Source organism: Falco cherrug, chromosome 2, assembly GCF_023634085.1.
Source record: "Falco cherrug isolate bFalChe1 chromosome 2, bFalChe1.pri, whole genome shotgun sequence".
In the NCBI taxonomy this organism is placed as follows: Eukaryota; Metazoa; Chordata; class Aves; order Falconiformes; family Falconidae; genus Falco; species Falco cherrug.
The window spans coordinates 11,878,365-11,893,362 of NC_073698.1; the positions used below are offsets into that span (position 1 = coordinate 11,878,365).

Below are 14,998 nucleotides of genomic sequence, written 5' to 3' on the forward strand. Positions count from 1 at the left end.
CACCACATATACAACCACTGCACAACCTAGTGATGTTAAATACTACGGTCAGGGAAAACTCTGGGGAATTGCCTTCTCTCCCAGGCAAGATCACCAGGGGCAGAACACTGGAGGTGAGAGAACCATGAGATGAGTTAAGTTTCAGAGTTGCAAAGATATTTTTTTTAAAAAAGAAAAAACGACTTTTTTAAAGGGTCTTTTTCCTGCTTCTGATTTTCTGCTGTTTCCTTCATGCTCTTTTTCCCCCAGTTCACACTAGTCCCCTATCTTAGCCCTTGACACCTATGAAATCAGATATTTTAGTTGAAACTGATCCTTTTCATAATTTCTCATTTTCCACCATTTTTCTCCCTCCTCCACCTTTTCCTCTGTCACCTGCTCACAAAATTCTTCCTGTTGTTTTTGAGACAGTGGCACACGTTGCTACTATTAGCTTCCGTGAAACTTACTACTTGATTCCTTTAGTAACTATCAAGCTTTGATTTCTTAATTTACTAAATAAGTATAATCCATCTTCCTCTCACCCTCCACCAAATAAACTCAAAAGTACCTGTAATTTACTGGAAAAGCAGCGTAACTGAATCTCTGAAATAACCTGGTTCATCTACCATCATCCATTATACAGAGTACCTTCTCTTTCATTTCAAGCTGCATGAAGTAGGTATAAACATCCCCCAGGAATACCATCGCCTCCTCATTCCTGGCCTTGAAATTACTGCTCCACTCAGTCTTCCTTCAACTAAGCTGCAGGGGACTTTAATTCCCATCAAAAATCTCTACTGCATATTTTATATGACTGGACAAAAAAAAAAAAACAACAAACACAAGAGAATTCAGCCTGAAGATAATCAAATAAACTGTGATTTAAGTGTCATGGCCACTAAAAACTAATCCTGTAATGGATAACTTACTAGCAGACATGCTTAATGTTTAAATGCATACGGTCATCTCTCCTTTTTCCAAGAAATACTGCTAAAATGGTAAGAATAAAGCAATTCTCCATCCCTTAAACTTTTAAAATAAGTATTTCATGTAGGTGAGACAGCTAAACAGATGTTTTGATTAGATTAAGGTACAGACAACTCAAGAATTTTGGAAAATTAAAGCCAATAGCAATATTTACTCAAAAAAGATAGCTATAATCATGTCCTACCGTAACAAAATAAAGCTCTTTTCATTTAAAACAAAAAAGCTGAGGAAGCTGGTATCAAAGGTATTCAAGGTATGTAAACATAAATTCTACTACCTAACCCCCTAAGACAGAAGGCTGAATCCTCAGTAAATCAATGCAGCCCAGGCCTGGCCCACCCCTTGTCTGCAGGAAGTACCAGTGTATTTATTTGTTCACTGAAAGGTGGAACTACAACCCCGCAGAACACCGGGGAATGTCTGCAGAAAAAATATGGTTTCTCCAAGTCAAATTAGGATCATGACATATGTCATTATTACATTGCTATGTTTTGCTTCTCTGTCCTTGCACCTCTCCCCTTCCGTCGTACAGAAAAGGTATTATTTTTAATTAAATTTCTGAGCAACAAGCTTTCTGAGTCCATGTCTTTTAGATGCATTTTTAAAGCTCACTCTCTTGAGGAAGATGCAGAACCTCACTGTTTTGCAACAAGTACAATAAACAAACTAACGTTCCTTAACAGATCCCTTATGACTGCAAATGAAAGTGTGTCTACTATTACCCAAGGAAAGATGCAAGCCAAATGGTGACTGTACATCCATTTTTGTAATGAAAGATTTATACAAATAAATCCAGAAGACAGGTTCTCATTACAGAACACTGCCTTCTGAAATGTAATGAGCAATCCTAATTCACTCCAAAATCCCATCTTCTCGGGTTCCAGCAAAGCAGCTTCCTACTTGTTTCACCGGGAAAAATAATTACTCATACCCACAAAACACCAATCCATTGCCCAATTCTGATGGCCTTGATTTAACAATGGTTGAAGGAATTATATATATTCTACTTGGCTTGCCATCTGAGTCTGACATTTTCTCCAGAAGTTATTTTTTCCTTTTAACTTTTTTAAGCCTGTTGTCCAACACAGAAAGCATTTTGCAAATCACATCTTACATTTTAATATGACCATCATCAAAACAAATAATCATCCTCTTCCAAACAAAATCAATCTATCCAAAATAGGGAGGGAAGACACTGACTGATATTTGCTCTTCTTAGATGAGCAGAAAGTTTCATACACTTCCATTTGACATGAGAGCATGGCACCTTGACAGCTAAGCCACGCATCGCTGCTTCTGTGAAGTGCTAAAACAGCTTCAGTACAAGACAAGTTGAAGGATACACAACAAAGACAAGTTGAAGAATACAAAACATAGCACTTCCTGCTATGATCTTCTTTCAAACACCTTTGCCATTACAATTTTTCCTTTTCACCTCTCCCATTTCCCACAGGATTAGTTTTCTGCTGCTCTTGACAGATCAATATGATAATTTTAAGCCGCAATGTTTATTAGGGAGCCACTACTGATGCTTGCGAAGTGTTCAACAGCAAATGATTAGGGCTCTTTCAAATCAGGAGAACATGTATTCATAAAAAATTTTTGGGTTAGGAACACTATTCTTTAGTGAACATTCAAGGACACTACTGAGTGTAAAAGTCCTTTGACAAAAATCACAGGTCTATTAATATCAGTACTTTGAGCCGATCAATAAAATCACTTTCTTTTTTAAACTGTCTCCATCATGCTTGATCGAATAAATGAAAATTATTCTATGAATTACAGTAGATTTAATCTACAAAACAACTATGTTGGCCAAATATTTAAGAAGGAAACTAGAACTTAGATTTTAATTATTGTCACATATACACACACACTACAATGCTACCTTCAGCAATGAAAAGGCTTGCAGAGAGTGGGAAAAATCCTAGTGAAATTAATCATTAAGATGGTGAAATTAAGATGCTGACAATTAAATGACAGATATTAAAGTCTAAAACTAAGGATACAAGCATTTATTCCAGTTAGCTGCTCTCTCCAGAAAAAAGTACTAACATTTTTGCATCTTCATAGCTATATTCAAAAGGTTTGTCATATAATGAGGACTTGTATTTAAGTATTACTTAGACAATTTCACACACTGCAGATAAGCACTCAGAACAGCAGAAAGGAGGAAATCTTACCTGAGACCATTGCAAGTTAAAATAGAAGCAGCTTAGAAATATTACAGAATAATGTGCTGGGGGGAATGAAAAAAATCTGACACCAGAAAAGCAAAGTAAATTACGTAAAAATATTTCTACCTGAAATTATTTAACTACGCTGCTGAATTATACATATGTTTAGCATAAGCAGCATGCATCTCACTCTGGCTCTACTGCATGTATACTTAAGACAGACAAGTTTTCCATCTAAACCAGGGTCACGTCTAAACAGAAGAATTAGCTTTTGTGCCTCACTGAAGCCATGTATACCAGGCCCCAAAACACATCTCCCACGAGCTGGCAAAGCAGAACACGACAGCTTGGCATGCTGTCACTCTTGCTCTTTCCCCATTCCTCCAAAGTCACCGAATCACGTGATGATTAAGAAACATTTCAGGTGACCAAACAGTAAACTTAAACGCCATTATTTTCCTATTTGTGTAAATGCATGTATATCTTAGGTTTTCTAAGGAAAAAGAAACATTTGAATGTTGCAAGCATCAAGTACGGGATGCGGCCTGAAAGAAACTCGTACTCAGAGTCTTCTGTTTGTAAGATTCACTGTCAATACAGGATGTATTAAAGTTTGAATATGCACAAACAAATGGTTCTTCAGGGTCAAAGGAACTTCCTCCATACTCAGGAAGTCCAGCATATTGGTAAGGAACATTTAACTTGACAAAGAGGTAATATCGAGTTGCCTGAGATTTTATCAACATTCAGCTGAATATGGCAGATGATGAACTTTTTGCAGTTTTGGATACAACTTCTTTTTTTATCTGCTATATCTAACAACATTCTCTATTCCACCTGCCCATAACCTTTTTCCTCCTATCTCACATCAATCATCTTCAGAAGACATCCAAACCAAGTGATTATGTATAGTAGTTGCAGCCAACACAGTAGATTTTGCTGACACAACATTTACCACGTACATTCAGGAGCAGGTCATCTCCACAGTGATCGACTCCAGTCACCTACGCTTGTTTGTCCAAATGCAAAAACATCCTCTGAGAACTCCCGCCTTTCCTATTTTGAGGAGACAAGCCTTTGTATCACCTCAAAGAACACCAAAGGAAATTGATACACTCCAGTCTAGAAATGGCCAAGTAGATTTAGATGATGTCATGCTACCTGTTAAATGTCTGCTTCTGACAAATCCAGTCTGGTCTTAAAAGACAACAGAAGAGTGTCATTTGGTTTCATTATTATTTCTTTTTAAAGGACAATACTAATCTGGCAAAAGAATTTTTGACAGTGAGAGGCTTTTATCTCAAAGCCACAGGCCTAACAAGCTCATCCACATCACTTTCAAAATCCAAATAACGACATTTTAAAATTATAATCCACTTAGTTTTCTCTTTTTTAAATCTCCTGGAATTGGTTAGCTGCTGCCTAATGAGATTCCAGAGACTGTCTTTTGCTATACAAATACCACCCTGCCTTCTACTGTGAAGCTGTGATATTCAAGTTTAAAAGCAGTTTGAACAGACATCTTCAAGTAATAGGCTAAAATATCAGAAGCCTAATTTTCCAAACCTGAAATTAATGTTGGAAAATAACATTTTCTCTTTGCTAGGCTAATCAGTCTGCAGCAGTCAACAGGGGAAAAAAAACAAAGCCACAAACCACACTTAATTGTAGAAACCATATTTAACTTAGTTTATTATATAGAACAGAGAAGAAAATTTATCTTTCTTTTTTAAATATTATGGATCTATTTCATCCTTTTCTTGTTTAAATGTTATGAATCTATTTCATCTTCCTTCCCCCTGAAGCTCATGTTAAAACATCACTTCCACATTTGGATTTGGTTTTTATACTTCAAACAAGAAAGCCAACCAGACTTTCACTGGAAAATATTCATTAAGTGTAACTGTGTAACATTATGCAAAGCTATTACCTGCACATAGTAATGCTACAGGGATACGCAAGCCTGAAGGCTTTGCTTTTACACTCCTCTGAAAAGTACGCTTAAGAGGTTTAACAACATTTTGGGAACACTCAGGAGCACAGTCTGAAGTTACTTTTTAATTCAGTAACAAAAATCTCACATTTACTATAAAAACTGACCTACTCGCCTTTGGAATATGCAAGAGGCTCTCAAACATGGTTCTTACAAAACAATGTTATATGTTCTGTGAAAGACACATTCACCCCATTATACCACCTGCAGCTCCTGTATTCCAGAAATAGTGTCGGTACTCTCTTCTGTGGCCTGAACACCAGCCTTGTGATTCACCAGGCAGCATCAACTGGCACAGGGAATCCACAGCCAAAGTACAGAGGGAAAAGAAGCAGCTGCAGATTCTCCCACTCCCAGCAGAGCCCTCTACTCAAAAAGGTCCACTGAGGGCTGAATATACATTTTCTCCATCTCCTAATTAACATGTTATTCCTTTCTGAACCAACACCTTCACTTAAATATTAAAACAAAACCAAGTATCTTAAATGGTCTGTTGTATCCACTTAGGAGTACTGCATTTCAGTTGCTACTACCATTCTACAAACTGTACTGATGCCACTAGTCAATACAATTTTCACAAGGTCACCCTGATAATCTTAAAATCTTACAAGTGTTGAATTCCCAAACCAACTCTCACCACTATAAATTACAACCACCAGACTGACAGTACTGAGCTCCCAGTTGCTGTTTGCTAACTCAGCATTAAGGGATCGCTGGGTACCCCGATGCCAACTCCTCCTGTTAGCACACAGCAGCGATTACCACCTGGCCGCCAAGACGTTCACAACTTGCAGCAGGTACCTTATACCAATCAGCAATGACCCCACCTTTACAGACAACTCAAACATGGAGCAAAGGAATGAACAGCACAAGCAACACAGCGCAGCACTTTCTCATCCTGTTACAAGTATCACTCCGTTTAGCACGCATTAACATTAATCAGCCTTTTGACAGCGCTAACTTTACCTTTGCTGTAGCAGTTGTAGCAACAAATCAACAGCTGGCCTGGACTTTAGTGAAGCGACAAAATTGGTCAAATCTGCCCTCAAATAGGAGTTTAAATTCACCTTGAAGGCAGACATGAACAGCTCAATTCATCATATTAATATCATCAATTCAACATTTTTTAATTAAAATATCTCAAAATGGTTTTACAGCACTGGCTGATGAAATGTTTAACTACCTCTTAGCATTATGCAAGTACTAGTTTCTAGGCACTACCCTGGTTTATTTGAGATTCTGTATTTCAATTATAAATAGGCTGTCCTTCCTCCTTTATTACAGATGCAAGTCAGTAAAATTAAGCTTTTTAAAGTCTGTTTATCTAGGGATCGACCAAAGTCAAAGCAACAATACTCCAAATTATTTCCATACTGCTGATTTTCTTATTACACAAGGACAGCTAATGAGTCCTAAACTAACAACAGGTTTTAACCAAAGCCCATATTAATACACTCACCGTCTAAAAGAGAAATACAGTCTCAAGATGAAGAATAAAATTCTACCAGGAATCTGCTGAATCACTGCACCTCCCTGAATCACATTCCCCATAGTGAACAGGATTTTATACTCCTCTGTTTACTTAGTCTCACTAATTTTAATAGAATTACTGAAGAACTACAGTCATACTTTAAGTGATGACAAGTGCTGAACTAGAAAAGAAAAAAATCAATGTATAAAAATTTTTTTAGAATAGTGGGATGAAAAAATAAATCGGTGCTAGAGTATTTCCCCTGCAGCCTACTGTTCAGTTCAAAGAAACCAGACAAACATGTTTCCATGCTAAGCGTGGCATTTATGAACTGGCAATTACTATTTGTCTACATTAGCCACTCCCCTGATAATAAAAACAAAATCAGTTAAGTATCTCTGAAATTAAATCCTCCTGACTGCTATGGCTAAGCTGTACTGTTTTATAGGGAGCCTTATAAACCATTCATTCCTATACTCGAATTGTTGATCATTAAATATTCCTAGCAGGAAAGACCATATTACACAGAACAATAGTGGTGGAAAAACCACACCAAGGGCATTTTTCCACTTTTGTCAGGTTCTGCTTAAGATGATTTAACCAGACCAAAAATCTCAGAATTTCATTTGCTGTCCTTCTTTGTAACATTCATTAACCTGGCAGTTCTCAGATGAGAATTACCATAACATATACTTGGAATCAAGGAAAAGGAAAAATGAACTGTCATAACCGTTTATGGCCAACTTATTGCATAAAATGAATCAATCACAATCACCTTCTCTGATAAAATTAAGACCTTAAGGCATCTGTTTATAATGTTCAGATAGATTCACAGTAATAAATCTTATTTGCAATATATTCCAGAATAAAATCTAAAATCAAGTCTCTAACAAGACCAAGATTATGTAAATCCATTTTGAGTGCCTTCATCAGAGAGAGCAGACTACGGAGCCAATCTGATTAAATGTGGGGTTTTTTTTTTTCCTTACCAGATCAGTTCAGCCACATGGATATAGGAACATGGTACCAAGGCGCCACCTCAGCTATACAACAGCAACTGACTATGCGAGTATTCTTGATCCATTGCAATGTGAATTAAAACACAACAGCTTACATCTCAGTGAGGGAATTTTAAACTCACTTGTCTCACTTCACATTTGCAAGAGGCCACAAACACACATACACATATATCACAGTCCAATTATGATGGTAACTTACTGAGCTGTAACATCTAGTTATCAATTAAATCAATCACCAAGAATTGTATGAAATCTTAACTATGTAAAGTGGAAATGTCTCACTTTGCTTCACTCATCTTTTTTACTTCATGCTTCAAAAATTTTGTTTAGTCCTGATTATTCAAACCCATAAAATTATTTTTTCTTCAAATCTTCTCTATGGTGCATGCAACAACAGCGTAAGAATGCACTGCAAACATTCTGCATGTTCAAAATACCCCTGAGAAGCAGAGACATACTAATATCATTCTGCATATAACGAAGAAATATTAGGCTCTACATTTTCACTTTCAGATTAATTTTAATTTTTAAAGGTAGCCACATCATTTTAATGGTCTTGTGTAATGTACACACACACAAAGTATATCAAACCATAATGAACAAACATTAGTTTATAAACACCAGGAACAAAAGTAAAAAACCTGAAACACTTCATTTACTTTGAAAAGTAAATTATGATCAAGTAAGAAATTGAGACAGCCTATACAGAAATGCATGCAATAACTGAATAATGCTAGGACCTGATAATATTAAGCGGTATTTTTAGGGTTTAAAGGTACAAGTCAAATGAAACCTACATTACATGCTCCTGAATAAAAAAAAAGGGAAAAAGTCTGGTTGTTACTAATGCATCTTTTAAGAATTCCAGGAATTCAATCAAGCAAATGCTCTAGGCAGTTCTTTAAAGGTTTACATTAGAAGTCAATGTTGCTACTGCTGATGTAAATTTAAGGAGCTGTCTGATGTGGGATCTAACATGCCAGAAAATAGTTACCATATACCAATTCCCTACCTATAATTCAATAAACTACCACCACCAAATGGTAAGCCTTCCACACTTCCCTGAGGCTCGCAGGACTCTCATTTGGGATCTCCTGGCTACAAATACACACCTGCGGGCTAGGCAGCACACGAGCAAATCTAATATGACTGAGATACCTATCAGATCTCCTGCAAATAACTCGCGTTTACCCACACACAGTTAAGTACAGTCTTATCTACACAGGCTATACAACTTAAGAGCAACAAGCTTAGCGTAGTCCAATCTGTCTTACTGACTGTGGAGTTTTTGCCCAAGACTTGTAGCCATCAAACAATCCCAGACAAATGACAGAAGGAAAGATGTCCAGATACACACAGATATATGGTAGCTAAATCTCTGCATCAGTCATCTCAGTTCGAGAAGCAGTCCAGAACAGTTTGAATGGAGACTCACAGTCACTAGATCCACATATCCCATGTGTGAAAACACACTTTTGTAACACAATAGGAGTTAAAAGGTTCTCCTGTTCAGCTCTTCTAGCAGTTATAATGCAGCAGCAAGGTGAAATATTCTGGTTCAAGTCAGAGCTGACAAAAGAGATCTGAAAACTCTTCTGTAATGTCAATGACAGACGGTCATTTCAGGTTAATTGCATGCTGTTTTGCTGTTGTTTTCATTTGGGTTTTTTCGGTGGTAGAAGAGTGAGTTGGTGGTTTGTTGTTTTAGTTTTAAGTATACAGTAACACTTGCTGAAGCATGTAAATATATTAGTAACAAATAAAGTGTCTACAGTAATTTCTTCACAATTTAAAGACATTATGACCTCCCACTCCCAGAAGCCTCTTCAGCTGCTTTTTAAAATATGCCATGTGAAACAAAAGTGCTAACTAACTTGCAAACTTTGCTAGTGTGAGATGCGATCAGAAGGCCCTTAGAAACAGCAGTGAGCAAGACGTTAAAAAAGATCCACTTTTAAAAACTAAATTTTCAGAATGATAGATCTATTTAATTGACACCTTTCAGGAAACAATGAGGAACTGAGGTTCACTGTCAGAAGGCCATGAATCAAAAAAAATATTCTGAAACTTCTATCCTTTTACTTAGCATCGACATCTCTATCAAGTCAGATCTATAGACAAGTTTGCAGCAGGAAGAGTAAGACATTTCTAGTAAATTACTTTGTGCTCAGTGATCCCAAATGAAAAGGAGGATTCTGAATATGTTTCTATTTTTACACACTCATCACCTAAAACTGAGGTGCTGAATTTTTATAATTATAGTATCATCATATTATTAGCTGAGTATTATTTTATTATATAGCATATTATGATAAGAGTTATTATTACACTAGTGTCTCAATCTATTTGGAAAGAAAGGCATTCTTGTAATTCGGGAAGGTACTAAGTGTCCAAGTAGCAATCAGTATTCACCGAATTCCCCTTTGATGGGGCTGTTGCTTCTCAATTTTTGCCTTATTTGACAAGGTAAATTAACCCTTTTCATACCAATATGGGAGATTAGTGCTTCAACAAAATCAACAAAATAAACCACGACACAGTTTTACTCCTGTTGTTAACCCCAGCCGGCAACCAAGCACCACTCAGCTGCTTTCTCACTCCCCCCCACCCAGAGGGATGGGGAGGAGGATTGGAAAGGAATGTAAAACTCAAGGGTTGAGATAAGAACAATTTAATCGGTAAAGCAAAAGCCACGCACCCAGCAAAGCAAAGCAAGGAATTCATTCCCCACTTCCCTGGGCAGGCAGGTGTTCGGCCATCCCCAGGGCAGCCAGGCTCTGTCACACGTAACGGTTACTCGGGAAGACAAACACCATAATGCCAAATGTCCCCTCCTTCCCTCTTCTTCCCGCAGTTTATATACTCAGCATTACGTCATATGATATGGAATTCCTCTTTGGCTAGTTCAGGTCACCTGTCCTGGCTGTGTCCCCTCCCAATGTCCCATGCCCCCCCAGCCCTCTGGCTGGCAGGGCCCAAGGAACTGAAAAGTCCTTGATTTAGTATAAACATCACCCAGCAACAACTGAAACCATCAGTGTCATATCAACATTGTTCTCACATCAGAGCCAAAACACAGCACTGCACTAACTACTAAGAAGAGAATTAACTCTATCCCAGCTGAAACCAGGACAAACTGCCCGTAACCCATCGTCTAGCACAGATTCAGGTATTTTGAAGAGTCAATAAAAAGCACTTACCACAGAGATTCCTTCAAAAGCAAATATTGCAGTCCCAAAAAACAGTGGGTATTTCTTCCAGTCAGCCACAGGAGGCAGTTTTCGAGGATCTGCTATACCCTGAAGAACACACAGCAAAACAGTGCTATGTAAAGCACATGAGCTGTTCCTACAATTTTGATTGATGCATTATGCTACAGGAAAGAAAACTCAATACATATGGTGTATACATTGCTATTTACAATCCCTGGTTTCCCTCCCAAATTTGGTACATATTTATAGCCACCTTCCCACTCACCCACAGATCTTTGCACATATATTTATTCTAGGTTCGCATTACTGACACTAGAAATTTACATATTTAAAGTATCACACTGGTGTGTATGAATGAGCGTCAGCTAAAACTAAAGGGGAAGCTCACATCTTAAGCTTAATCCTCTGCAAACTTCTCAAGAGTACTGCATTTTCTAATCTGCTTTCATACTGCATAGATTTTCTCCATAATCATAAGGGACAGTAAAAGAAAACCTTTTTAACAGAAGCTGAGTTCCTGCAGAACAATTAATTATTGTCTCCTCCAATCTCTTCTATGTAATTTCTTCTGCCTCCTTGCCCAGCCAATACCTCTCGCTGGCTTTTCTGCCTTCCTCCCCACCCGCTTCCTACTTGTCTCATAACACGTGAAAGCTTTCTCAAATAACAGTGGCACTCACCACTTACCTACATTGTGTGTGCAAGTGATTGTCATCACTTTTCAAAAATCCTAAGAAAGAAAAATGTAGACGTTTCTACATGTGATTTTTTTTTTTCAGCCATGTGCTAGCCTTGGCTGGGGTAGACTTGATTTTCTTCATAGTAGCTAGCATGAGGCTATGTTTTGGATTCGTGCTGAAAATATGTTGATAATTTAGGGATGTTTTAGCTGTTGCTGAGCAGGGCTGACACAGAGCCAAGGCCCCTTCAGTTTCTCACACCACCTCACTAGCGTGTAGGCTGGGGGGGCACAAGGAGCTGGGAGGGAACAGGCGGGACAGCTGACCCCAACCTACCAAAGGGATATCCCATACCGTATGGAATCATGTCCCTCACGTGAATCAGTGGGGACATTTGGAGTGATGGCGTTTGTCTTCCCAAGTCACCATTACGCATGACAGAGCCCGGCTGCCCTGGGGATGGCCGAACCCCTGCCTGCCCGTGGGAAGTGGCAAATTAATTCCTTGGTTTGCTTTGCTTGCGTGCGTGGCTTTTGTTTTACTTAATAAATAGTCTTTTTTCTCAACCACAAGTTTTCTCATTTTTACTTTTCAATTCTCTCCCCATCCATTTTGATGCAGGAGGAGTGAGTGAGCAGCTGCATGTGGCTCAGTTGCTGGCTGGGGTTAAACCACGACAAGCCATCAGTTTAATGTGTTTCATTATGAAATGCCTCCAAATATGAAAAACAGCAGCAACCCAGAAAACGCAGCAACTATTCAACTTCTCAGGAGATGAAGTTTGCAATAAGTATTCTCTAAAGGGAAAGTCTTCGATTTTTCCTGACTCTACTGGAGAAACATTAGAAATAAACTTTGCTGTTGGAATTGTTCTTCTGTTGCAACAAAAAGATTGACCACAGATTAAAACCTTGCACATTCTGTGTGCAACCCATAAAAATTCATGTATTCTTCCACTCAAGAACCCCAAGTCATTACATTACATATTTTTATTAAGTGCAGCAATATTATCCTTTCTTTCAAAAGTACTTTAAAAGGCTATGTTTAAAATACGTCTCAAGTATTAAGGCATCTCCTTAAATTAAGATGCTTCAATTAAATACAAGATAATTCTGCCTTTCAGAAACTGTCAGTCAGTATGCGTCTATCAGAGACCAACTGCCATATGCAACAAATATAACTTGCCACACTGAAAAAAGAGATAATAAAATTTTTTATACTCACTCTAACGACGTACTGGTAAATGATCACCAGGCTGATAGCTGTGGACAGATTGGCAAGCAATGAAAGCACAGACAGGTTCTTAAGGTCACGAATAAAGACCAGAAGGATTATGAATGGCAGGAAACACAGCATGTATATTCGTAAGTCAGTACTCCTTTTCTCAGAAGAACTGCTGGTGGCACTGACATTTATGGGAGCGTTCTTGTTTTCCAAGAATCCTTCATGGACCTGTAGAAGAAAAAAAAAAAAAAAAAAAAAGTGTTACACAGTGGTAGCACTGAGTATATGGTCACATCACTATTTTTCTATAGGGAAATTTGTCCTTCTGCTTTATCTGCTAAGTGTCATTTGTCCTTCTGCTTTACCTGCTAAGTGTCGGGTGTTCTGAGATCCCTGTAACTCTCAGTGCAGAGGACAAGACTAGGCACTTTTAGCAAGTGTTTCATCCTTCAGACAAGTGATAAAATCAGGACCTGAAAGCGTCTTTATCACACCACTGACTAAAGAGGAAAGCCACGAGAGCAGTTTAGATCAGATTTCTTTCAGAAAGGGCGAGTTTGGTAAAACGAACCAAATGAAGGCAAGCAAGATGGATCTAGGCCTAAATCTTAGAGTCTGAATTTTTCTAAGGCAGAGTAAAGGGGTTAGATGACCAACTGCTATTGTACCTGAGTTCAGTGCCCAATAACCTGTGCCTTTGCCATACACATCATAGCAGCATACATACAAAATAATGTTAGAATATGAACTTCCCTGTCTTTCTTCTAATACAAATTATTTCATTTTTCGCTCTTTTACTAAGCAATGTTATCTCAATTTAAAAACCGCTAGCTCGGAGTTGAAAGTCCTGTATCCACAAAATTGACATAAATTAATGCTTATAGATAAACAGTAGTATACAACATGAAAGAGTATTAGGTTTTTTGTATATAACATTACAACAGTTGCCTATGGTGCAGCTCAGAAGACTGAGTTTGGCACTATTCACAGCTCTCATTGCTTCTTTCAGAAAAACGTTAATGTGGCCATAACTGCCAACATTCGTTTTGTGGAAATGCATTCTGTGCTATGTGCACACCACCATCAAAACATCAAGAGCTGGCAATTACCGTGCTTGCTACAAAACAACAACAGTTCAAATCCATTTTTTTTTAATCTTATCATGCCTTTTCCCTAGGAGTGTATCCTTTCCTTTTCCCTTCCATTGCATTTGCCATCTTACAAATCAGCACATGACTGTGCTTAACCTGTTCATGCTGCAGAAAGCCTTGGCCTTGACAACTGTGAAAAGATACCTAGGCAGGGGGGAGGAGGGGCAGTTCCTTATAGCACAAAGACTTAAACACAATTGGGAAATCAGTATATAAAAAAACAACTGAAGACAACACTCTGATTCCTAAGTACTGTCAGACTACCAACTACTTAGCCACAGTCAATACAGAAATTAACTCAGAGGAAGGCTGTATAACCCTATAATCCCAGGAAGTGTGGAAGTATACATACAAGTGTAGCAATTCTTATATGTTATTATCCTTATCACACAGTTCACAGGCACAATCCCAAGACTGATTAATATACGGACAATTCCTTCTATGTGGTTTGTTCTTTAAACTGTCAGTTATCATCTGTGCAAGTGAAATAGTAAGATTATAGATCCTGCCTCAAAAATCCAAACATGTTAAGCTGTTAAAATAAAAGGGGCAAGTATTACCATTACAGCGTAAGTTTTTATGTAGCCATGGCAGTCCTAAGCAAGCACTACAATTGCCAGTACATAATGGCATTTATTTTATTTAATAGGTCACAGTACAACAGGGCTTTTTGGTTTTGTTGTGTGGGTTTTTTTACTTTGAGGAAGAGGACGAAGTGGAGAAAAGAGGACAGGCTGGAGATATGGTAGGCAATCAAGGGACACTGGCACTATGTCATGAGGCAGAGGGAGTCAGCTGATAATCTAAAACCAAGTGTATGTAAACCAAGTCATTCAAATTGGCCAGTACGCCAAAACTCAGAAGTCTAGGAGAAAAAATAATTGCACAATTCACTTCATTTCCATTGTTTCAACCAATCCACAAATTCAACAAAACAGAATTAAGAGTCTTTTCTCTAACAAAAAGCACTAAACAAATTTTATCATTATGACAAAGACAAAAGATACAATTCTGCAACCACATTTTGCAGAAATCTCACTTTAAATGAAAGCAGAGACCACCACTCATTTCAAACACCAACAGTTTCCACCTTGCAAGAATC

General features: G+C 38.0%; 1 protein-coding gene across 8 annotated transcripts in view; it reads right to left on the bottom strand.

The window, feature by feature from the left end:
• SLC36A4 (solute carrier family 36 member 4) overlaps positions 1 to 14,998 on the bottom strand; it is a 108,094-nt gene that overhangs the window by 68,379 nt on the left and 24,717 nt on the right. For 7 of the 8 annotated variants that reach the window (XR_008730881.1, XR_008730880.1, XM_055701947.1 and 4 more), the window contains exons 7-8: positions 12,746 to 12,973; positions 10,830 to 10,928 (exon numbers count right to left, since the gene is read on the bottom strand). Coding sequence is in view for 6 of the 8 variants with exons in the window: in XM_055701947.1 (XP_055557922.1) it covers positions 10,830 to 10,928; positions 12,746 to 12,973 (327 nt within the window). In the remaining 2 variants the exon portion in view is untranslated. The remainder of the gene's footprint in view (positions 1 to 10,829; positions 10,929 to 12,745; positions 12,974 to 14,998) is intronic. The other variant, XM_055701948.1, reaches the window with a different exon arrangement.